The 26,566-nt window shown below is 41.1% G+C and overlaps 1 protein-coding gene across 9 annotated transcripts in view; it reads right to left on the minus strand.

Moving 5' to 3' along the window:
- The window catches only part of LOC122549113 (oxidation resistance protein 1-like), a 477,033-nt gene that overhangs the window by 33,120 nt on the left and 417,347 nt on the right, over positions 1–26,566 (minus strand). For all 9 annotated transcript variants that reach the window (XM_043688398.1, XM_043688399.1, XM_043688400.1 and 6 more), the window contains 2 exons: positions 16,196–16,380; positions 8,767–9,563 (listed from right to left, as the gene is read on the minus strand). In XM_043688398.1, the coding sequence (XP_043544333.1) occupies positions 8,767–9,563; positions 16,196–16,380 (982 nt within the window). The remainder of the gene's footprint in view (positions 1–8,766; positions 9,564–16,195; positions 16,381–26,566) is intronic.

The following is a 26,566-nucleotide window of genomic DNA, read 5'->3' on the forward strand; positions in this document are numbered from 1 at the left end:
ACCCTTTGGATTCTCCTTAATTCTATTTGCCAAAGCTATCTCATCTCCCCTTTTTGCCCTCCTGATTTCCCTCTTAAGTAAACTCCTACTTCCTTTATACTCTTCTAAGGATTCACTCGATCTATCCTGTCTGTATCTGACATATACTTCCTTCTTTTTCTCAATTTCCTTCGTCATCCAGCATTCCCTATACCTACCAGCCTTCCCTTTCACCCTGACAGGGATATACTTTCTCTGGATTCTTGTTATCTCATTTCTGAAGGCTTCCCATTTTCCAGTTGTCCCTTTACCTGCAAACATCTGCCTCCAATCAGCTTTTAAAAATTTTTGCCGAATACCATCAAAATTGGCCTTTCTCCAATTTAGAACTTCAACTTTTAGATCTGGTCTATCCTTTTCCATCACTATTTTAAAACGAATAGAATTATGGTCACTGGCCTCAAAGTGCTCACGCACTGACACCTCAGTCACCTGCCCTGCCTTATTTCCCAAGAGTAGGTCAAGTTTTGCACCTTCTCTAGTAGGTACATCCACATTCTGAATCAGAAAATGGTCTTGTACACACTTAACAAATTCCTCTCCATCTAAACCTTTAACACTATGGCAGTCCCAATCGATGTTTGGAAAGTTAAAATCCCCTACCATAACTACCCTATTATTCTTACAGATAGCTGAGATCTCCTTACAAGTTTGTTTCTCAATTTCCCTCCGACTATTGGGGTCATAATTTTAAGGTTATTGGAGGAAGGTTTCGAGGAGATGTCAGAGATAGGTTCTTTGTGCAGAGAGAGTGCTGGGTGCATGGAATGCACTGCCAGCAGTGTTAGTAGAGTCAGAGATATTAGGGACATTTAAGCGACTACTGGACAAGCACATGGACAGCAGTAAATTGAAGGGTGTGGAGGTTACGTTGATCTTAGATACTTGGCATAACATTGTGGGCTGACGGGCCTGAACTGTGCTGTACTGTTCTATATTCTAAAGGATTCTGGTCAATTCCACTGGAGAGAGAATGTCAATATAAACTCGCATTTACTTTCCAAGACTAGCAATATATGTGTACCGTTCTACCACAGAGATTTCATAATTTCCCGTCCATATTTCACCAATGTCTTCGAGAAGAGATAAAAGTGTTCTCAAAACCTGAACGTCTGGTGCGCTATGTAGATGACCTGCTTCTATAAGTTGAAAGTAAAGAGGAGCATTATCAGTTGATAAGTGAGTTGCTGCAGCTGTTGCATGAATTGGGTCTGAAGGTAAACTCTCAGAAAGCGCAAGTCATGAAGCAGCAAGTTACTTATCTGGGAATGATTCAGTCACTGGAAAAGACAGAAATTGACAAAAGAAGAGTAGAGGCAGTCTGCATACTCCCTGTCCCCCAGGATGTCAAAGGGTTAAGATCCTTCCTGGGTTTAGTGAGATATTGCATATCAATGGATTTGCTACGAAAGTGGCCCCGTTGATTGAGCTATTAAAAAAGAATGCAGCCTGGGAGTGGAAAATGGAACACACACCATTGCACTTCTAAAGCAAGCACTAGCTGCTCCACCTGCTCTGAAAACTCCAACTGCGACTGAACCATTTTCTTTGGAAGTAGCCACCACAGACACAACCTTCTCGACAGTTCTGTTACAGGAGATACACGGGCAATTAAAACCAGTAACATATGCCTCGTGCATGCTTCCACCAATACAGCACGGGTATACAGTCCGCGAAAAACATCTGCTAGCATCTTTTGGGCAGTGCAGCATTTTACCGACATAGTTGGGTTGAACTAACTTACAATATTAACAGATCACCTCCCTATACAGCTAGTATTAGATGGAGGGATCAAACATGGCTCAATTATCAAAATATAATCACTAGATGGACACTGCTGCTACAGGGAAGGGACATCACTGTAAAAAGAGTAAAAGCACCACCATGTTTGCAGACAACTTTGTATATCAGGGAGAAAAACATGAATGTCAATTGATAATAGCAAATGATCCCAAGATCAAAACAAATGACAGGGGGCAAGGTAGGGCTCAAAAGCAGAGGAGGCAAAGGAAAAAGGAACGGAAGAACCACATTTTAAAATTTTTGTGCATGGCTCATCAGTATAGGAAGAAAAAAAGAAAAACTGGGTGTGAAATATACATGGAGGACGACAATGGACAAAGGTATTATGTGGCTCTAAAGCTACTCAGAACCATGTGTGCTTAGGCAGCAGAACTAGCAGCCGTTGCATGTGCTTGGCCATCTCGCACACTTGTCCGGCCCGATCGGTTTTATATTCTGATAGCGTGTATGTCTGTCTGTCTGTCATGGACTTACAGAATATTTGCCCCTATGGATGGAGAAGGGTTTTGATTCAGTGGATGGGAAACCCTTTGCATCGGCTCCACTGTTACAATACATCTTTGAAGGAGCACAGGGGAAAGGATGTGGGGTCACAAAGGTAAAAGCTTAATCAAAACTGCCTCCAGAAGGAAACAGGAATGCTGATGCCAAACAAGGCACTGTAGAAGGGCAAGAATGGCTGCCACCATTTGACGAAATCAGTGGCCAAAAAGAGAAACAAGTCAAGATGATGGATTTCGCAGAGGAGCAAAAGAAAGAGAGAAATGAAACAAAAAACTAATAGAAGGATCAGAATCAGACACATTAAAGCATACAAGGGGATTTATGTTCAGGACAGAGTGATTTTATGTGAAGGAAAATTTGTTGTGCAGAGTGGGATGGTGGTAGAGGAAATCAAATAATCTACTGGTACGAGCATAGAATCAGACCAGAGAACATAATTTGCAGCCCATATCAGATGTCATGACCCTTTCTGGGATCAGACAGAGATTCCACATACCTTAAAGACCACAGTCTAGTGGAATTGTGGAAAGGATGAATCGGACACTGAAAAATGCGACATCCAAAATGGTACAACAAAGGTAGCTGGCAGATTGTTCTGCCCTATGTGCTGATAATTAGGAATATCATTTCTTCATCCACAGGCTACATGACAGAATGGAGGGATTAATAGGTTTGGATTTGTCCAAGCCAGAGATAGACAGAACTATATTGGAAAAGTGGGTACAACTGCTGGTGAAAATAGTAAAGGAGGCAAATTACATAGCAGCTCACCAACAGGCAAAAAGAAACAGCAAAACAAAGTTTATTTCGATGCAAAAGCCAGCCCAATAGCATTGAGTCCTGGACAAAAAGTAATGATCAGAATAGACCAGCCCACTTCGAGTCCAAAGTTTGCAGGTCCCTATGAGATAGTGGATAGAGCTAGTCCATCTGTTTACAAGGTATTGACAACACCAGATAAGAGTCGCTGGTATCACATTAATCAGTTGAAGTTAGTAGCAGAGAAACAAGGCAACTGCTATTGGCTTGTGATAAGTGATATAACAATGCTCTGAGATTCCAAGGTCAGGAGAATTAAGAGCAGGACTAGCTGCAGCTATCAGAGGAGACAACTGAAAAATGACCTGATATTGGCGATTCACGTACAAAATGGAACAAAAACAACGAAAGAGAAAGAAAAAGCGTTAAAACAAAAGATTCAACAAAACAGACGATTAGAATCTGAAACAAATTGAGAACAAATTTGGCTCCGTTTATGGAGAACCTGGACTTAAAGTAAAGTGGAAATAAGACCGTCAATAAGAACAGAAATTACACTTGTATATTAGAGATCCAGCCTAGAACGTGGGATTTTGTTGCTATGAATTGACCATGTTTTGGACTGCGGGTGAACTGGCTTCAGAGTACCACAATGGGCGACCATGCCTCAAGTAGCATCAACATTAGAAGACTATCCTGTGACCAAAAACAAACTCAGCTCCGCAGTGCAAGATAACACAGACTAACAAAGGGCATAAAGAGGACTTATATTACATGGGAGTGGATGGGTTGGCAAGTATGGGAAAGACATTGGGCATACCAGAAGGAACAGGGGTGCAAATGTCATGTAACAGATTCTGAGGTGACATTGGTGACAATCCCAGAAGGGCAAATCACTCATCAAATTATGGGTCTATTTACTGAGCAACCACCAGGAAATGACAGACAAGGTAAAATTATGGTTCACTGGGACTGCACCTATGTGAACACAAATTGGGGTAGTGATGCAAATTGACTGGGGCAGATATTCAAGGCAATTCAGGGAAATTGGTTGGATCAAAGGATGCTATAGTACAAGAAGGGGGTAGAGAAAGAAGAGACCTTTGAGAGATGTAGACAGAGGTTTTTTCTTGGGAGCCGGGGCCCTTCTTAATTTTTAGGACCGATAGGAAGCCGACCACCACATGCCCCACCCCTGTGAGTGGAACCATACCAGCACCTAGATGTAGCAAATCTTGGTATAAAACAAAAGGTGTAGGCTTCATGCTAGAAGATTAGATTCCCTACGGTGTGGAAACAGGCCCTTCAGCCCAACAACTCCACACTGACCCTCCGAAGAGTTACCCCACCCAGACCCATCTTCCCTCTGACTAATGCACCTAACACTATGGGCAATTTAGTGTGGCCAATTCACCTGACCTACACATCTTTGAACTGTGGGAGGAAACCCATGCAAACATGGGGAGAATACGCAAACTACACACTTTAGTCCCGGTCGCCAAATTACCAAAAATATATGGATGCTTTAGAGAGGGTGCAGAAAAGGTTTGCGAGGAGTTACCTGGTATGGAAGGTACTAACTATGAAGAGAGGTTGGGTAGATTAGGATTGTTTTCATTAGAAAAAAGGAGATTGATGGGGGGGGACCTGATTGAGGTCTACAAAATCATGAAGGGTATAGGCAGTGTAGACAGAGATAAGCTTTTTCCCAGGTTGAAGGATTCAACGTTCACACGTTCACACGTCACACGTTCAAGGTGAGAGGTGAAAAGTTTAAGGGGGATACATGTGGAAAGTACTTTACACAGAGGGTGGTAGGTTAGCATGAACGCTTTGCCTGCAGAGGTACTAGAGGCAGGCACGGTAGATTCATTTAAGGTGTGTCTGGACAGATGCATGAGCAGGTGGGGAGCAGAGGGATACAGATGCTTAGGAATTGGGCAATAGGTTTAGATAGTGGATTTGGATCGGCTCAGGCTTGCAGGGCTGAAGTGCCTGCTCCTAGGCTGTAAATGTTCTTTATTCTTTGTTCCACACAGAAGAGACAGGAAAATCTGTCACTTTGGAATCAAGATATCAGCATGTGCAGGTAGCTTTCAATTTAATTGAAATCGCTGCTCCAGAATGGTGCCCATCCATCACAATTATTTGTTCACCTCCTTGATGAACAGTTGAGCACAAATGAAACCAAGTCCAATGCAGGCAGAAAGAAAAGAGGACTACTGGAATTTAGCACAGTCAGGATATTTGTCAGAAGTAGCAATTGTCAACACCTTGGACATAGCAGAGTTAGAAAGTCAGATATGATTCTTCCTCCAAAAGAAAATGCAGGTAATTACTGGAAAAGTTACTTAGATCAGATACAGACCAATCAAATAGGTCAGGATGCATCACAAGTTACCCTGGGCACTCTAAAATTTTTAAAACCTTTACAGAATACAACAAATTTGATCATTGACACTATGTACAATACTTCTGAGGAGACTCAAGGCTGAGGTGCATGTTGTTTTTCCCCAGCTGGGTGTTAACTATGACTGGTACTAATTTGTCACAACTTCAAGCACACCAAGTTGCAGACTGGGTGTCAGATGAATAGTTAACAAAACAGGTTGGAGAAGAGCAACCTCAATGTCACCTCAGAAGTTTGACCTTAACTAATAAAGTGTTAGGTACCTGTGACAAGGATAAAGGGAAATATCACATTGGGACAGTGCTTCATATTTCCTGCCACAGGAACAATCTGACCAACTCTTTAAAAAGAGTCCATCATGTGGACAAAATCATGAGGGTACTTGGATCTCTTTAAGCAATCCACCATTTATTATAATGGATAACGCTGAGAAAGGAGTTGATCAGTCTAAATGCCACCAACAGGGGTTGGGGAGGTGGGAGGTGGGGGGAATCATGAGCCTGTCGTAAAGAGATTATGAAGCAGAGACTTAGGCTTCAGTATCTAAGACTGTTCAGTATTCATTCTACCTGTAAACAGCCAGTCTTTTCTACAATATGCCCTTACAGAGTAAACGTATTACATAACCACAGCAGTTATGAACTATACCAAGGGATGGAGACAGTGCCCTCTGGAAGGGCACAATGTAGACATTAACAATTTAACCTCTGATCTGGTTATTAGTGAGCAAGTTATGTCTCAGGCAGTAACCAGGATGGTGGTTAAAAGAAAACGTCACAATCCAATGTACTGATACAGATCAAGAGGTGCAGAGGTATGTTACCATGAATTACCACCTATTCTGTACCTGACAGCAGATTGGACACACATTGTGGGAGAGGCAAAGGAATAATCCATCAATGGATTGAACACGCACAAATAATTAGATTGTTGCAGATCGTGGAATAGGCTTTGAAATTGAGAAGGCAATGTTCAAACATATCTACGGGTTAGAGTTCTGTCACATGCTGTAGTAGTGATTCTATGTACATTGGTAATCGCCATCCTCAATGTATGTCACCTTAGAATAAATTAAACTATACGAAGATTGGAAGCAGAGGCTATAATGAAACAGAAGGAACATTATGGAAACACTGAATTCAAATTTTTGATATATACTATACCCTATGCATGATTTTATATATTATATCTACAAGCATGTTTTATACATATTTTATTATATAATGTATATCACTATTGCTGCACAAACAGACAGACGGGGAGACCAATCGGACACATGCTCCTGAAAACAAGATGCTAGCCAGGAGGCTGCAGAAACACAGAGGTACTGCCTGGGGCTAGGAATGCTCAATATAGAAAAAAGCTGCTGACACATGGGGGAAAACAGCTTGTGAACTGAAAATGACCAGAGTCCAGGTACTGCTTGGTACCATCCGTGTTCTTCAAAAAAATTAAGAAAAATGAGGTAATGCAGAAACGTATTTGGACAAGGGGCAATTAGGTAATGCTACCTTGGTCTGCAGCCAATAAGGTAAAGACATGCAATTAACAGATGAACCTCAGCCAACGGGGTAAAGACACCGTGACTTGAGGAAGATAAGAAAAGAGAGGATAAAAGAAGACCCTCTAGGTATACAGGCAGCGATAATTCCAGAAACCAAATCTGACTCTATGTCAGGGATATGAAGAGCAAGAGCAGTGTGTAGCCAGCGTTAGCGCTCCTCAGCAGTAGCAAAACAATTATCCAGATTCGGGTATTATCTTTTATAGTCTGTGACTACTCAGAGTGTCAGAGGACTTGAGTGGGTGTATAAATAGGTTGTTAATTCTTTTTGTGGGAAAATATATATTCTATTATAAATTAAAGTTTATATAAGAAATAATTCAATACATTAATAAAATAATTTGTAAACTTTAAGAATTGGTTCTTCTCCGCTCTGCACGAACCAGCAGCTGCAGCCAGCAATTGCTGGATTCACACAACAGCTGGTGATTGCCGGACTCAAACACGCATCAACAAAAGCTAAGCATTCGGGGTGTAAGAAGCATTCCTTTTTCTTCTGGCTTTTAAAAAAAAAGCCAGAAAACTTCCAGCATCTGTTCAATATAGTGATGTTCCATCAACATACTCCATCTCTCAATTCCATATGGAAGAGGTGTTTTGCCCGCTGCTAACTGTAAGAGATACCAAAAACAATAAACTGACCCAATACCAGACTGGACCCCTTTGAGTTATCAATAGGATACAGGAGATTGGCAGTCCAAAACTGAACTTCATTGTGTACATCAAATTGCTGCATGATTCTCTTTGGAAGCTGTACTCACATGGATAGGAACTGAACTATGAAAGTGTCCACATAATTCAAATGCAGAACTTGTTCAAAAGGTTCTGAATTTGTCCAAATTCCTTCTTTTCACTGTCTTCCTGTGGCAAATGACTTCAGTCCTGTCACTGGGAAGGGGTTATCAATGATACTTGGTAATGGCCTACTATGGAGCTCTGTGAAACCTCATGCACTCCCTCTGGGTAGGCCACAGTAACAGAGCATTGCTGAGATCTCAAAATCTTTTATAACAGGAGTGATATTAATTAGGAATTAGAGCATATTTCCTCTTGCTACTTTTATCCTTCTTCCCCCTCCTCCTCCACCCCCAGCCCCACGAGGGCAGAAATATACTTAAAATAGCAACTGAAGGACAAAACAATTGTGAGAGGGAAAACAAAATTGAAGCTGGTTCCTCTCATTCTGAAAATACAAATCATGTTATATCAAATACATACAGGCCCCTAATCTGTTTTCATTGGAAAAGGCGGCGGCTAAAAGGGGTCATACAAGATGATCTTTTTCTAGGATGATGACGTCAGCTTGTATGAGGGGGCATAATCACAAATTGAGGGGGTGATAGATTTAAGACAGATGTCATAGGCAGGTTTTTAACTCAGAGTGGTAAAAGGGCATGGAATGCCCTGCTTGGCAATGTAGTTAACTGCACCACATTTGGGAGATTTAAACAATCCTGAATAAGCACATGGATGATCATGGGATAGCGTAGGGGGATAAGCTTAGATTAGTTCACAGTTCGGCGCAACATCGAGGGCCGAAGGGGCTGTTCTGCGCTGTATTGTTCTCTCTTCTATGGGTGCAGCATCAGCCTCAGAATGTGAATCTATAAAAATATCCACCTTTCTTCAACTACAATCTGTTTCATTGTACCCACCCAAGCATAGAATTTTTAATACATCAATATACCTTCTTCAGATCGTTCTGCAGCTTGCCCAGTTTTTGGATTAATGTCTTTGTTGGCTGCATGTTGCATTGTTTCCCTCTGCTCCTTAGCCTGTTGCATAGCATGGCTTTTCCAGAGTTTTCTGAGTTCCTCGACATCATTTGCAGAATCTGGAACAAGCTCTTCGCCCGCTCTACTAGACTGATCAGTATTTTCCTCCTTGCATATCCCTGATAAGTCAGAAACAGGTGCACTCCAAGTTGCTCTGCACTCGGTGCCCAATCCTTCAGCTTCAGCATCTTTGTGGTCACAAGCCGAAATGTGACTAAAAGTGGCTTGTTGCTCATCCTCACTTTGGTGTACAGCATGACCATCATCATCAGGGTGGTGTTTATTTTTGGAGATTTCCATCTCCGGGTTTCCACTTCCCTTCATTTCAACCAGCTCATGACATGGAACATCACTATCATGAGTCAACAGACTTTCAGCACTAGTTTGCTTGGTCGCTTTCACTTCCAATGATTCTGTAGATGAAGGGAGGCACTTCTCCCTTGCAGACTGGTTTATGGTTTGCACACTGTCTGATAAGGCTACAGATGACTTATCTTGTCTAAACTCATCAGAGGCCAGTTCTTCTCGGATTGGGGAGAGTTCAGATTCAGTGAACGCATCTTCAAACAAGGATTCCTTTGTGTTTCTGGTAGTTGTGCTCATGCTGCCATTCCTTAGGTCTCGTTTAAAGTCAACTTCAACAGCACTGCTTCGTGCTCTTTCATCTATCTGGTTTGCATTTTTGATTGATCCAGGACGTTCTGGTTCTCTGGCAGAAAAGGAAACAAAAAACAAAAATTCAAATTCCAGTATGGATCTAACTGACCATATTTCTGTGCTTGCATACCAAATACATTTTAGACATTTCACACACTGCAGTTATCCCTCTTAAAGAATTCTTTGTGAATGTTATATCCTTCATCCTCTGACAGTTCAAGCACTGAAAGTTACTCAGTTTTCAACTGTCTGTGCATGGTCCTTGCACTTCTCCATCCATTTTCCATAATTCAGAATTTGCGCATTGAAACAGAAAACATAAATATAATGGGATAGATTATAAACATAAAAACAAGCTCCAAAGTAGATATGAACGGAGTGTTGCGGATTTCGTGATTTAATAACAGTACTTTTCTACTCCTTCTCCTGAAGCGGGCAAATTCAAAGTTACCAACTTTAGACTCAATTTCCTAATTTTCCTAACTCACCTACTAATTTTCTGGCCAGTCACTTAATCTAGCATCCTTCAAGAATCATCATCTCAGCAAGGTCTTCCTGAATTACTTCACCAGTATCTGGTGACCATCTTCATCTATAAGTAGAATCATCTTCACTACTTTTGCCTTCTTTCACGATTCTAAAGATCTCTCATCAGGTTCCTCTACATGAAAAGGTCCCAGCCTCTTCAGTCTTCACTAGTAAGTGTACATTCACAACTCTAGGATTATCTTTGTGAGATGCAAGGTGTGTGATTTATATGTATGTTAATACTATTTATTTTTGACATTAATTTTTAAATTTTGAACTAGTGGCACAAGTTGTGTATGTTCGAAAGGATTGAATGAAGAACTTGGAAATACTACTCCAGCAATGGTGATTTATTTTAATGTGAGATAAAAAGACTTACTGGTGAGTAATAGATTGTTGGGTACTCAGGGGAACTTTATGAGTGAACAGGTCATGTATGGGGCTCCAATTTAGGATGCCAGAAGACCTTTTGATTAGGGGAAGAACCCACAGCTTGGAAAATAAAAACGTCGGTTCAGTTTGCAACGTTCTGTAGGGTCTTGGCTGAAGCTGGATGCATAATATACTTGGACCTGAGATAGTTTAAAAACTGTTTTTAATAGATTACCTCATTATAAAGGAGTTTAGTCAAAGTTCCAGGTAAGAAGTGCTTGGTTAAAACCCTGAAGCGGAGGTTATTTTTCGATTGTATGAAAATTAGATTCTAAGAAATATGAGCAGGAGTCGGCCATTCAGCCACTTAAGCTGCCCCACCATTCAAGAAGATCCTGGCTTATCTGATTCAGGCTGCCACAATTTAACTTTCACTAATTCAGCCTCCATAACTCTCTTGAGTAGAGAATTGCAGACATCTGTCTTAATCCTTTTCTATAACTAGATCTTATAGCTTGAAACTCTCCCCTACCCCAGAATGAAATCATTTCAACATCCAACCTGTGAAGTCCCCTTAGATCCTTCTAAGTTTCACTAAGATCACTGGAGTATATTTCTAAACTCTAATGAATAAAGGTCCTGGTTGAGGCTTGGGCTCATGTCACACTACAGATGATCCCACTCCACTATATATACACACACACACACAAAACCTTACATACTCTCACACTCATGCAGACCTTCCCTCATACACATGCTCTCTCTCAAACACACACCTTTCACACACTCACCTATGCACACACCCTCTCACAGGCTTATACTCAGTCACAAATGTGCACATGCATCCTCGCACGCACAAGTCTATGGGCTAAATTAGTATTTGCAGATACATTCTATTTTGTTCAAAACACACACAATCTGCAGTCAATACATGTGACATTTTATAAATTCCTACTTTGGAAGTAGAACCAATCTGACTCAAACCTCACACCTTTAGTCCATTGTCTAAGCTGAGAAGTCACTTTAAGTTATCTTGGGAATGTGACTCAAAAGTAGTTCTGGGATTTATATATTAAACCTGCAACTTAACAGCAATCTAGGTTTGTTCAATATATCAGTGGCATGACACTATGGTCTTGTGCTATAAATTCTGTCTACTAGCAACCTGACAAAGGGCGCAGTGCTCCAAAAGCTAATACTTCCAAATAAACCTGATGGACTATAACCTTGTGTTGTGTGATTTTTACCTTTGTACACCCCAGTCCAACACCGGCATCTCCAAATCATCATAAACAAGTCATTCAGGCTAAAATAATTGACAAATCTGTTTAATTTCCAGGAGAGAATTGGATTTAAGACTAAGACTTTAGACCAAAATAAAACACAATTCTAAAAAGGTATAAAGACAGAAAATCTGGTTAAAGTGAACTGGGAAATTAGGTTAATGGTAGTGCAGTGGCATACGTTCAAGGAGACACTTCATATGACTCAATGATCAATTTCAATGACAGAGATTCACAGGGAAGAATGCACTGAGTAACCAATGAATATTCGATCACATTTGAAAAAAAAAAAATTGTACAAATCTGTGAAAGTTAGTATTAAGTCAGACAATCGCAGAGAGTGTGAAAAATAGCAATGAGTAAAATTACAATAAAAATCAGGAAAAATCAGAAGAAGAGTAAGCTAGCCATAAATATTAAATCAGACAATAAGATTTTTTTGTAATATTTAAAAAGGAATGGAGTAAATAACAAGTGCAGGAGCAATAGGGTTGTCATAGTAGGGGATTTTCCTAACATAGACCGGGACTGCCAGGGCACTGAGAGCTTAGATGAGGTGGAATTTAAGTGTGTTTAGGAAGGTTTCTTCAAGCAATATATAGAGGATCCTACTTGGGAAGGCGCAAAACTCTACCTACTCTTGAGAAAACAGGGAGGGCAGGTGATGGAGGTGGTAGTGGGGGAGCACTTTAGGACCAGTGATCATAATTCTATTAATTATAAAATAGTTATAGAAAGGGACAAAAGTGGTCCACAGGTTCAAGTTCTAAATTGGGGCAAGGTAAATTTTGATCACATTAGACAGGACCTTGCAGGGGTTTGTTTGCAGGCAAAGGGACTTCTGCCAAGTGGAAAGCCTTTAAAAATGAGATGGCTAGAGTTCAAGGTCTATGTGTTCTTGTGAGAGTGAAGATCAAGGTTTGCCAGAATAGGAAACCTTGGATGATAAGAGATATTGAGGCTTTGATCAGAAAAAAGGAAGCGTAGTTCAGATATAGGGAGCTGGGATGAAGGGAATCACTGAAGGTATATAGTCAATACAGGAGTTTACTGAAGAATAAAATCAAGAGGGCAAAAAAGGGAACATGAGATAGCATTGACTAAGATGATTAGGGTAAACCCAAACAAGTATTTTAAGTATGTTCAAGGAAAAATAATAACTCGAGAGAGAATAGAACCCTTGAAGGGCCATAGTGGACATGTATGTGTAGAATCGCAGTAGAGGGGAAAGGTTCCTAATGTTTAGCTTTGAGAAAGACAAGGCGACTTGGGAACTTGGGGAAGTTAGTGGGGATATCTTGGGGACAGTCCATATCACAGTAGAGAAGGTATTGGATATATTAGAATGTATGAAGGTGGTTAAATCGTCCGGTCCTGACTAGATAGATCCAAGAACACTGCAAGAGGCTAGAGAAGAATTCCAGGGGCACTGGAATATTTTTGCATCATTATTAGCCATGGATAAGGTCCAAGATTGGAGGGTCGCGAATGCTGCACCATTATTCAAGAATGGCAGCAAAGAAAAGCCTGGGAACTCTAAACCAGTAAACTTATCATCTGTGGTGGGTAAGTTACTTGAGAATATTCTGAGGGATAAGATGTACATGAATCTGGAAAGACAAGGTTTGATTAGGAGTAGTCAGGCTTGGCTTTATGAGTGAGAGATCATCCTTTATATAATTGTTAGAGTTCTTTGAAGAAGTGACCAGGAAGGTTGACGAGGATAGGGTGGTGGATATAATCTATGCGAATTTCAGTACGGCCCTTGATAAGGTTCCACATGCGAGGCTGCTCTGGAAGGTTAGATCGCATGCATCAAGGGTGAGCAGGCAAATTTTATACAAAATTGACTTGATGGTAGGAAGCAGTGGAAGGATGCTTGTCGGACTGCACTAGGCAGGTGCTGGGCCCATTACTCCTGGACCATCTCTGACTGACAGCGGGGTTAGTTTAAGGTTAGAGTGGAACAAATTAAAGGGAACCGGAGAGATAATCTTTTTTAAAGAGGGTGGTAGGCATACAGAACAAGCCACCAGTGGAAGTGGTTGAGGCGGGTACATTAACAACATTTAAAAGGCATTTGGACAAACCCATTGATAGGAAAGGATTAGGAGGATATGGACCAAGTGCAGGGAAATGGGGTTAGCATGGATGGACATTTTGGTCATCATGGACCAGCTTGGAGCCAAAGAGCCTGTCTCTATGTTGCAGGATCCTGACTCTATGACTCTGAGTGGACTGGTTTTCCAAAGAGTTAATTGAGGGAATTAAGAATAGAAAATAAGGAAAATGAACAGAACAGACGTTTTACAACTACCTGAATTGTAGAGAACCAAATAACTTCCCGCACACACTTCTAACTTCAGAGCTTGAAGTGAAGAAGGAATGTACAGCAATTATAAATCACCAGGAAAAGGGTAAGAAAATTATTAGAACTAAAAGCTGACAAATCCCAGATCCTGATAAGACTTCACCCAGGGTCCTAAAATAAATGGTTGCAGCGAAAGATGATACGTAGGGTTTTAATTTTCAGACCCTTGGGAATTTTAGAAAAGTTTCCATCAGATTGAGAAATAATGAATGTACTTTGCTGTCAAGAAAAGATGGGCTTAGGAAAGCAGGAAACTTTAGGCCACTTAACCTAAAATGTGTTATTGGGAACATTTAGAGTTCATGGTTATAAAAAGTAATTAGTTAACCGTGATTTTTATTTTTAAAAAAATCAGGTCTGATTAGTTTCTATGGAGGAACCTGACCAACAATATGGATAAAGGAGAACCTGAACACTTAGTGCATCTGAGTTTCCAGAAGGCATTAAATATGATGCCATATCAGAAGTTACTACACAAAAATAAAGAATTCATCCTGGTGTAGAAGGAAAAACATGTTAGGTAACCAATCCTCTATCCAAACTAACTTGTTTTTCCATCTATAGTATCATGAATTCTTTACATGATAATAGCAAATGTCAAGTTTGTACAATGTAAAAACTGGAGTGTCATAGGAATCAGCATTGGGCATTCAACTATTTACAACCCACATAAATGATTCGATGGCTGCTTAATTTACTACTGCTGCAAAGATAGTTTGGAAAGCAAGTTGTAAAGAAGAGGTAAAGAGGTTACAAATAGAGAGGTTAAGTGAGCAAAAACGTTTTGGCAGATGGAGCAGAATGTGGCAAAATATGAAAATGACTTCAGCAGGAACAAAAAGAAGCATGTTACGTTATTTAAATTAAGAGATATTAGAACTCTGATGAATGAAACGTGTGCTAGCACATGAATCACAAAAATCTGCAATACAGATACAGCAATCGATTAGAAAGGCAAATAGAATGTTGCCATTTACTGTAAAGGCTCAGAATAAAGATGATTTGGAGATGCCAGTATTGGACTGGGGTGTACAAAGTTAAAAATCACACAACCTGTTGGACTATAACCTGGTGTTGAGAGATTTTTAACAGAATAAAGATGTTTGCTACAGTTCTAAAGAATCACAGAATCCCTACAATGTGGAAAGAGGATATTCGGCCCATCGAGCGCACACTGACCCTCCAAAGAGCATCCCACTGAGCACCCCCCCATCGCATCCTGTGACCCCACATTTACTATGGCTAATCCATCAAGCTGAACATATCGCTGATTACTATGTACAATTTCAGTATGGTCAATCTACCCAATGTGCTCATCTTTGGACTGTGGGACGCAACAAGAACACTTGAAAGAGAATGTGAAAACTCTCCACAGACAGTGGCCCAAGGCTGGAATCGAGCATGGATCCCTGATGCCGTGAGGCACCTTAATTATTGAGCCACCGTACCACCTACAGGGCTTTGTTCATGCCACATCTGGTGTAGTATCTGCAATTCTGGCCTCTTGATTTTAAGAAAGAACATAACTGCAATATGAAGCAGTCTCAAGAGGAGTGACTTGACTTAACCTCAAGGTGGATGCTAAAAAATGCCTCCCCTTCTGGGAGAAATGTGACCTTGGAGATACTGAGAAAATGAAGGGTTTCCCATTTAAGAGAGAAATCATGAGAATTGTTTCTCCGAGAGTGACGAGTCTGGATAACTCTCTTTGCCAGAGAACAGGCAGGATCAATAAATATTTGTAAGGCAGTAGATAGATTTTTGATGAACAGAGTCAAAGATTATTGGGTAGGTGTCAGGATCAGATCAATACTGATCTTATTGAATGGTAGAACAGGCTAGAGGAGCTGAATGGTCTACTTTCTAATTTCTTGTTTATATGTAACAACTCATCACTTAACAATCCATTCTGACCATAAATGATGCTTTGAAATAAGTAAGCCTACAGGTTTCTCAGTCAGTGACGGAGCAAAGAAAAACAGAACCGCCAGACAGCTATTTTACTTTGTTCAGCAGGATTAGAATAGTCGTTTAAATTAGTAATTATTCCTGGGAGCTTCACTATACCATGGTTCATAACAAAGATGTGCACACCATAACTGTTCATGAGAAGTAAACACTGTAGCTTACACAGGCAAAGACTCTTTGACTTTATTGTCCAAAATGTCACTGTACATGGCTGCTGAAAGGACCTCCTCCATGGGACACATGATACCATATTCCTCGCAGCCCCATTCCTTTACGAGAGGATCATGTTTGTGAGGATCAAACATAATGTTGTTGGGTGTCACAAGAAGTACTCCACTGACAGCACCCTGCAATGGAAAAGAAACATACACACTTGTGTGAATCTCTGACATGACACTTTCTCTTTGCCTTACTCCAGCACTGCTTTTGTGCACTTCTACCTCAATAAAAGGCCACGTTGTCAAGAGTTTGCACACTAAGTAGTTAAAATATGCAATGGAATCCAAGTACATAATGTGAGCTACTGCTCCAATGTATTGCCAGTCAAGCTTTGTAGCACCCTTAAACACAGGTGAGGTGCTGGAGGGGTGCTCACCTACAGGAGGACAACAAGAAGGGTAGTAGGGATATTCCGGTTAACTACAGACCAGTGAGCCTGATGTCAGTGGTGGGACAGTTGCTGGAGAAGGTATGGAGGGATAAAATTTATTTATATTTGGAAAAGAATGGACCTATCAGTGACAACATGGTTTCGTGCAGGGGAGATTGCGCCTTACCAACTTAATAGAGTTCTTTGAGGAAGTGACCAAGTTGATAGATGTAGGAAGGGCTGTAGATGTCACATATATGGACTTTAGTAAGGCGTTTGAGAAGATTCCCCATGGTAAACTAATGGAGAACGTGAAGTCACATGGTGTGCAGGGTGTTCTAGCTTGATGGATAAAGAACTGCTTGAGCAACAGGAGACAGAGTAGTAGTTGAAGGGAGTTTTTCGAAATGGACAAAGGTGACCAGTGGTGTTCTTTGTGATATACATAAATGATTTGGAAGAGGGCACTGTTGGTATGATCAGCAAGTTTGCAGATGACACGAAGATTGGTGGAGTAGCAGAAAGCACAGGAGACTGCCAAAGAATACAGGCAAATATAGAGACTGGAGAGTTGGGAGGAGAAGTGGCAGATGGAGTTCAATCCAGGCAAATGTGAAATGATGCATTTTAGAAAGTCTAATTCCAGAGCGAACTATACTGTAAACGCAGGAGCCTTGGGAAAAGTTGATGAGCAGAGAGATCTGGGAGTTCAGGTCCATTGTACATGAAGGTGGCTGCTCAGGTGGATAGACTGGTCAAGAAGGCATATGGTGCCTTCATCAGACGGGGTATTGAGTATAAGAGCTGGCAAGTCATGTTAAAATTGTACAAGACATTGGTTTAGCTGCATTTAGAAAACTGTGTACAGTTCTGTTTGCCACATTATCAAGAGGATGTGCAGAGGAGGTTTATGAGGATGTTGCGAGGTGTGAGCTATGAAGAGAGGTTGAGTAGGTTAGGATTGTTTTCATTAGAAAAAAGGAGATTGAGGGGGGACCTGATTGAGGTCTACAAAATCATGAAAAGAGAAGACAGGGTAGATAGAGATAAGCTTTTCCCCAGGGTGAAGGATTCAATGACGAGAGGTCATGCTTTCAAGGTGAGAGGTGCAACGTTTAAGGGTGGTAGGTGCCTGTAATGCGTTGCCAGCAGAAGTAGTGGAGGCAGGCACAGTAGACTCATTTAAGAGGTGTCTGGATAAATGCATGAGTAGGTGGGGAACAGAGGGATACAGATGCCTAGGAATTGGTAACAGGTTTAGACAGTAGATTTGAATTGGCTCAGGCGTAGAGTGCCGAAGGGCCTGTTCCTGGGTTGTAAATTTTCTTTGTTCTCAACTGTTTCACTGAGGTATCATCCTTTGGGTTGAGAGTTGCTGAAGTAAAGTCTCATCTACCTGCCCAAAAACCTCATGTCGCCATTCATACTGGAAGAGGGAAAATTCTCTCCCAATGCTACAACAACATTATTAGTCATTCCATTCATTGCTGAATGGAATGTTGTTGTAAAACATTGCTAAATTTCCATGTATACTATTAATTATAGATCAACATATTCTTCATTTGATAAGGTATTTTGCAACATCATTCTTCTGAGTGAACATTATAATAACACCTGTACCATTGACTGGGGGAGGCATCTTAACTGCTCTGTATAACTGTGGCAACCAAAAACCTCAGAATAAAAAGATAATTGATAAGTTTATGAAACACAAACATAAGCTGGAGTGATTCCTGGGGGTAGATTTCCTTCCCTTGGAGCATTATTGGCTATAAAGAATCAAGCCAGACGCAGGAGGACAGGGAAGGACATCAAGCTGTTAAACCACCCAGTAAATTTAAAATGTCATAGTGAAAACACTGGCATCTACAAGACATGAAATACTGCCTAGGTATTTCCTGTACACAAAGCAGCAGGATAAATCCGTCTACTCTTGATCTGCAATAAAGTGATAGAAGGTGTCACCAAGTGCTAACAAACAGCACTTGTTCAACAATAACCTGCTCACTGATGCACAGTTTCCATTCCAGTAGGATCAGTTGTGGAAACAGACTCTTTGGCCCAACCAATCTATGCCAAACAAACCCAAAATGAAAGAAGTCCCACCTGCCTGCTCCAGGCCCATATCCCTCCAAACATTTCTTATTCATACACTTATCAAATGTCTTTAAATGTTGTAACTGTATCTGTTTCCACGACTTCCTTTACAAGTTCATTCCTCACACAAACCACCGTGTAAAAAATAAATTGTCCTTCATATCTTTTTAAAATTTCTCCTTTCACCTTAAATATATGTCCCTAGTCTTGAAATCCCCCCACCCTCAGGAAAAGGCCACTCACCTTTTTGATGCAAAAGAACAGAAAAGTAGTACAGCACAGGAACAGGCCCTTCGGTCCTCCAAGCCAGTTCTGATCATCATGTCCTAACTAAACTAAAAAACAAACCTTTTGCCTTTATTTGGTCCATATCCCTCTTTTCCCTCCCTATTCATGTAACGATCCAGATGCTTCTTAAACGTGCCTGCTTCCACCGCCTCTTCAGGCAGTGTGTTCCAGGCTCCTGCCACTCTCTGGATGAAAAGCTTCCTTCATACATCTCCCTTAAACTTTATCCGTCTCACCTTGCCCCCTTGTACTTGAAACTTCAACAATGGGCGGACCCTTTCTATGCCTCTCATAATTCTGTAGACCTCCATCAGGTCTCTTCTCAGCTGCCAGCTTTCCAGTGAAAACAATCCTAGTCTTTCTAACCTTTATTCATCGCTAAGGCTCAAGACCAGACAACATCCTGGTGAACCTTCTCTGCACTCTTGCCAAAGCTTCCATGACCTTCTGGTGTGTGGTGACCAACACTGCGCACAACACTTCAAAAGCAGCCTAACAAAGATTTTATATAACTGTAACATGGTTTGCTAACTCATACTGTAAGTTAATGTTCCAAAGGGTTCTGCTATTTAAGTATAATTCATAGCTAAATTTGATCCTCCAAAATGCATCACTTTGCATTTGTTTGGATTAAACTCCATCTGCCATTTCTGTGTCCAATTCACCTTTCTATATCCTGTTGTATCCTCGCACAACCATCATCACTTTCAGCAACTCTACCAATCTTCATATCATCTGTTAACTTGCTATTCAGACCACCTATATTTTCCTCCAGATCATATGGACATATTACAACCAACAGAGAACCTAAGACTGATTCCTGTGGAACACCACTAGTTCCAGTCTTTCATCCGAAAAACACCCTTCCACCACTACCCTCAGTCTTCTATGACCAAGCCAGTTTTGCACCTGCAGTCCTCACCTTCTCCTAGTGCTCCACAGGGATTGATTCTGGGTCTGCTTTCATTTATCATTTAACATAAATGATTTAGATGAAAATATAGAAAGCATAGTTAGTATATTTGCAGGTGACACCAAGATTGGTGGTATAGTGGTCAGTATAGAAGCTAATCTAAGATTACAAAGAGATCATAATATGTTGGGTCAATATCACCAACATGTGGTGATTTTAATTTTTGTACCGACCTGCTATGTGGGACTTTTATCAAATTAAGGTATAACAAGTACATTCACAGCCCTTCCCTAATCAATTACCTTGAACTTTTTGAAGAGGTGACAATCAAGTTAGTGAGACACGACCTTCCCTATACAAAACCATACTGCCTGTCGCTAACTAGTCCATTTACTTTCAAACGTGCATTTATCTTATCCCTTGATATCTTCTCTAAGAGCTTCCCCACCACAGACATCAGACTCACTGGCCTTTATAGAGTCATAGAGATGTACAGCATGGAAATAGACCCTTTGGTCCAACCTGCCCACGCCAACCAGATATCCCAACCCAATCTAGTCCCACCTGCCAGCACCCGGCCCATATCCCTCCAAACCCTTCCTATTCATATACCCATCCAAATGCCTCTTAAATGTTGCAATTGTATCAGCCTCCACCACTTCCTCTGGCAGCTCATTCCATACACATACCACCCTCTGCGTGAAAAAAATTGCCCCTTAGGTCTCTTTTATATCTTTCCCCTCTCACCCTAAACCTATGCCCTCTAGTTCTAATTTCTGAATTATCCCTATTTCCATTCTTGAACAACGGAACAATATTGGTTAATCTCCAATCTTCTGTAACTTCACCTGTGGTCAACGAGGATGTGAAAATATCTGCCATCAGATATTTCTTCCCTTGCCTTCCGAAGTAACCTGGATTGACCCCATCTGGTCCTGGAGACTTGTCTACCTTAATGCAATTTAGGATACCTAAAACTTCCTCCTTCAATACAATGACATTGTCTCGAGCAATCACACACACATTCCTCCCTGACCTCAACATCAGTCACATGATCTAGTCCTTAACAACATTTGCCCCACCAAAATATGGACCTGTTGAATACAGTGTATGGACAATAGCATTGGGCGGGTGTGTAATCATCTTCTGTATGACAAGGGTCCCCATGAGAGACTGGTGAGCAAGGTTAGATCTCATGGAATACAGGGAGAACTCACCATATGGATACAGAACTGGCTCGAAGGTGGTGGTAGAGGGTTGTTTTTCAGATTGGAGGCCTGTGACCAGTGGAGTGCCACAAGGATTGCTGCTGGGTCCTCTACTTTTTCTCATTTATATAAAATGATTTGGATGTGAGCATAAGAGGTATAGTTAGTAAGTTTGCAGATGACACCAAAATTGGAGGTGCAGTGGACAGCAAGAAAGGTTACCTCAGATTACAACAGGATCTTGATCAGATGGGCCAATGGGCTGAGGAGTGGCAGATGGAGTTTAATTTAGATAAATGAGGTGTTGCATTTTGGGAAAGCAAATCTTAGGACTTATATCCTTAATGGCAAGGTCTTAGGGAGTGGAGTGTTCCTGAACAAAGAGACCTTGGAGTGCGCACTCAGCTTTTTGAAAGTAGAGTCACAGATAGATAGGACAGTGAAGGCGGCGTTTGGTATGCTTTCCTTTTTTGGTCAGAGTATTGAGCTTAGGAATTGGGAGGTCATGTTGCGGCTGTACAGGACATTGGTTAGGCCATTTTTGGAATATTGCGTGCAGTTCTGGTTTTCTTCCTATCGGAAAGATGTTGTGAAACCTGAAAGGGTTCAGAAAAGATTTACAAGGATGCTGCCAGAGTTGGAGGATTTGAGCAATAGGGTGAGGCTGAATAGGCAAGGGCTATTTTCCCTGGAGTGTCGGAGGCTGAGGGGTGACCGTGTGGAGGTTTATAAAATCATGAGGGGCATAGTTGGTTGGATTGGGTGAGTCCAGAATGAGACGGCATGGGTTTAAGGTGAGAGGGGAAAGATATGAGAGACCCCTAAGGTGCAACCTTTTCACGCAAAGGGTGGTAAGTGTATGGAATGAGCTGTCAGAGGAAGTGGTGGAGGCTCGTACAATTGTAACATTTAAAAGGCATTTGGATGGGTACATGAACAGGAAGTGTTTGGAGGGATATAGGCCAAGTGCTGGCAGGTGGGACTAGTTTGAGTTGGGATGCTGGTTGGCATGGACGAGTTGGACCGAATGGACTGTTTCTGTGCTGTACATTTGTATGACTCTATATCCTTCCCCTTGGTGAATATCGATACAAAGTACTCATTAAGAATCTCTCCCACTTCCTGAGGATCCATGCATAACCTCCCTATTTGTCCTTGAGTGGGCCTATTCTTTCATTTGCTACCCTCTTTTTTTCTATTATATGTATAAAAAAACCTTTGGATTCTCCTTGATCCTATTTGCTAAAGACACTTCATTGCCTCTTTTAACCTTCCTAATTCTGAATTTAAGTTCCTTCTTAATTTCTCCATATACCCCTCATTATTTTACAAAACTTTATATGGTCACCTCTCAGTCTTCTACGCTCCACTGAATGAAGTCACAGCATATCCATACTACTTAAACTCTCTATTCTTGGCAACACTCTGGTAAATCGCTTCACATCATAGAAGAGGAAACGCTGGAGGACTTAGAAAAAATAAAAGATGGTTAAATCTGGACCAGAACAAGTATATTCCAGGACTTTGTGTGAAGTTAGGGAGGAAATGGCGGGGCCCCTTGAAGAATAATTTTATAGTTACAAAGGAAACAAATAAAGTGCTGGATAACTGCAGACTGTTTAATGTTAAGCCTTTGTTTAAGAAAGGACATAAAGGGAAGCCTGGGAACTGTAGACCTGAGAATCATATTTCGGTGATGGTTAAGATGTTAGATTTGATTCTGAAAGATATAATAATATCCTTCCATTAACAGGGAGACCAGAACTGGGTACAATAATCCAGAAGAGGCCTCACCATGTCGTGTACAACTTCAACATGACATCCCAACTCCTATCCTTAAAGATTTGAACAATGAAGGCAAGTATGCGAAAGCCTTCTTAGCCACCTTATCTATATGGAATGCAAACTCCAAAAAAATTATGTAACTGGACATATAGGTGCCTCTGTTCAAAAACACGACGCAAGGCCCTATTTTTAGTTATATAAATTTGCTTCTTTTACCAAAATGCAACATCTCACATTTATCCAATCTCCATTTGCTGCTACTCAGCATATTGACCCAACATATCATGATCTCTTTGTAATCTTTAATAAGTTTCTTTACTGACCACTATACCACCAATCTTGGTGTCACCTGCAAACATACTAACCATGATTTCTATATTCCCATCTGAATCATTTATATAAATCATAAATGAAAGCAGTCCAAGAATCAATCCCTATAAAACACTTGAGAAAGTGAGTACTGCAGATGTTGGAGATCAGAGTCGAGAGCGTGGTTGTGGAGAAGCACAGCATGTCAGGCAGCATCCAAGGAGCCCTTCCTGATGAAGGGCTTATGTCCGAAACATCGAGTCTCCTGCTCCTTGGATGCTGCCTGACCTGCTGTGCCCTGTGGAATACTGCTGATCACAGGCTTCCAGTCCAAAAAGCAACTCCCTACCATCACGCCAATTTTGTAAGCAGTTGGCAAGCTCACCCTGAATCAGACAGGATTTAACTTTACTAATTTGTCTCCCTTGAAGAACCTTCTCAAAGGCTTTACTGAAGTCCAAGTAAACAATGTTCATCTTTCTACCCTCAATCCTATTGGTTACTTCCTCAAAAAATTCAATCAAGTTTTGAGACACTATTTCCCTTGAACAAAACCATGCTGACTCTCCCCTCATCATTCCTTGCCTCTCCAAATGCATATAAACCCTATCTTTCAGAATCACTGAACAATTTACACATCACCGAAGCCAGACTCTCAGGTGTACCGTTCCCAGGCTTCTCTTTACCTCCTTTATTAAACTAAGGCTCAATATTAGCCACTCTCCAGTTGTGCAGCCCCTCATCCATAATTACAAATTATACAAATAATTCTTCAAAAGGCCCTGTAACTTTCTCCCTAACTTCCCACATACACTTGTTCAGGTCCCGATTTATTCACCTTATTCTTTTCTATCACCTTCAGCATTTCGCCTTCTATCATGTAAATGGTGTTCAAACATCAATATTTATTTCTGAGATTTCTGGCCTCTATTTCTTTCTCCACAGTAAAAGCTGACATGAAATATTAATTTAATAACTCTCCCATCTCCTGAGATTCTCTACAAAGATGAGCTCTTTAAGGGCCCTACCCTCTGTCTAGTTGCTCTCTTGCTCTTAATGTATTTATAGAAACCCTTTGGATTAACTTTAACTTTAATTGCCAAAGCTCTCTCATATCCTCTATTTGTCTTCCTGATCTCCATCTTAAGAATGTTCCTACATTCTTTATACTACTCAAGGGATTCACATGAACCCAATTGTTTATATCTAACATATGATTCTTTGTATTCTTCACTAGAACCTCACACTCTTTATCGATCCATTGCTTCTAATTCTAACAATTTTACCTTTCACTCTGACAGTAACATAATGACTCTGAACTCTGTGATCACACCTTTAAAGCATCCTTCCTCATTTCATTATAGCAATGGTCCAAACATGAACAGAAGAGCTGAATTACAGAAAAGAAGAGTGTGTGCCCTCTGAAATGGCCCTGCAAGCCATTCTGTTCTATCAATTGCTATGAAGACTCAAAGAAATAAAACTCGGGGGGGGGGGTGGAATTCAAGATGGCAGCAATCTAGGAGGGTCACGGTACTGGGTTCTGCACCACATCATCAGCAGGACAGAGTTAGAAACAGCCAAGTCCCTGTGAGCCACAAAGTGGTAAAAGAGCTATTGAACATAAAAAAATTTCACTTACCTTTGTTTCTGCTACAGGAGAATGCCAAAGAAAGGAGGGAGTTCGCCGAAAGCCACGGCCGCGGCTCAATCCACTGAGTCAGCAGGCTTGCTTACTCACCAGGCCTTGGTTAAGGAGCTCGCCAAATCTCGCGAGGTCCTGGGAAAACAGATCGAAGGAAAAATAGAGGACAAGCTGGCCCTGGTCTCTGCTATGTTGCAAAAGCACAAACAGCAGCTGGAAGACCTGGGGAAAAGGACTGCTGAGCTTGAACGTTGAGTCACAGGGGTAGAAGTTGAGACTGATTCATCCAAGAGTTGGATTGAAGCCCTGGAAGCGCAGGGTCTGTGGTTTACTGGATCTGGTGGATGATCTGGAGAACAGGGGTAGAAGGTAGAATCTCCGTGTTGTCGGTCTGCCAAAGGAGAATGGAAGGTGGGCAACCAGTGGAATTTTTTGAAGTGATTGCCAGAATTCCTTAGCTTGGAGGCTGAAAAGGGAAGGATAAAGATTGAGAGAGCCCACCAGGTTGCAGCACAGAGGCCAGGTATGGACCAGCACCCTCGCCCTGTCGTGGTATGGTTCCATCATTATAAAGACAAATAGAGTCATGGAAGCTTCCAGAGCCCAGGGGAATGGTCCAAGGGCATTGCTGTGCGAAGGCTTCAGGGTCATGTTCTTCCAAGATTTTTCAGTGGCGGTGATTCAGAAAAGGAAATCCTACGACGGCATCAAGAGGAGATTAAGAGAATTGGGATCCAGTACTCTGCAAGATACCCAGCGGTTCTTCAGCTTAACTATAATGGATCTGTACACTTATTTGACTCACCAGAGAAAGCAAAGAACCTTGTGGACACGCTAACTTAAACCAGACAATTGAATAACAATGTTGTTTGGGTGTGTCCTTCTTTAGAGAGAACTTGGCCAAGTCTCCTTTTTGTTGGTAATAAGTTGCGTTAGACGATGCTTGGGATGGATAGAGAATGTACCTTTAATTTCTAAGTTATACCAGGGGATGGGTGACATATTTACTTTTAACTTACTTATGTATATTACTAATCTTTCTTTCCTTCTTACTGTCACTTTATCTTTTATTGCTGTGTTGGTGACACAACCCTAGCTAGGAGAAGTTAAGAGGGTGGTTGGGATGGCTAGGAGGGTTTTGCGATGTTTAAGTGTCCCCTTTGGATAGGGGGGAAAATTCCTCTAATCAGTGCTTTTGGCGCTTTTTTTGCTTTTTTGTTTTTGATGTACATAGTTTTATAGGTTTGTTGGTTGTAGCTGTTTGAGTATATGTAGTTTTTATGTTTTGTGGATTTTATTTTACTGAAGCTCAGCGATTAGTAATTCCAGTTCTTCCCTCTCTGGAGTCTAAATGTTAATGTAGAATGTTATGACTAAGGATGTGTTCAAGTGGTATACCTGGAACATTAAGGGAGCCACTCGCCGATCAAGAGGAAAAAGGTACTCTCTCCAGTCTTAAAAAGGAAAGGGTGGATTTCGCCTTGTTGCAAGACACACACTTGGATGATGCAGAAAACTTGAAATTGCAACAGAATGGGTATGACCAGGTTTATTTCTCATCTTTCAATACTACAAGTAGGAGAGCGGCTATACTTAGTAGGAAGAATCGCCCATTTAAGTTGTTCGAATATCTTAAAGTCACACACAGGAGATGCGTAATCCTTAAACCTTTGATAGACAGGGAAAAATACGAGACCTT

The sequence above is a fragment of the Chiloscyllium plagiosum genome, chromosome 4, assembly GCF_004010195.1.
Source record: "Chiloscyllium plagiosum isolate BGI_BamShark_2017 chromosome 4, ASM401019v2, whole genome shotgun sequence".
In the NCBI taxonomy this organism is placed as follows: domain Eukaryota; kingdom Metazoa; phylum Chordata; class Chondrichthyes; order Orectolobiformes; family Hemiscylliidae; genus Chiloscyllium; species Chiloscyllium plagiosum.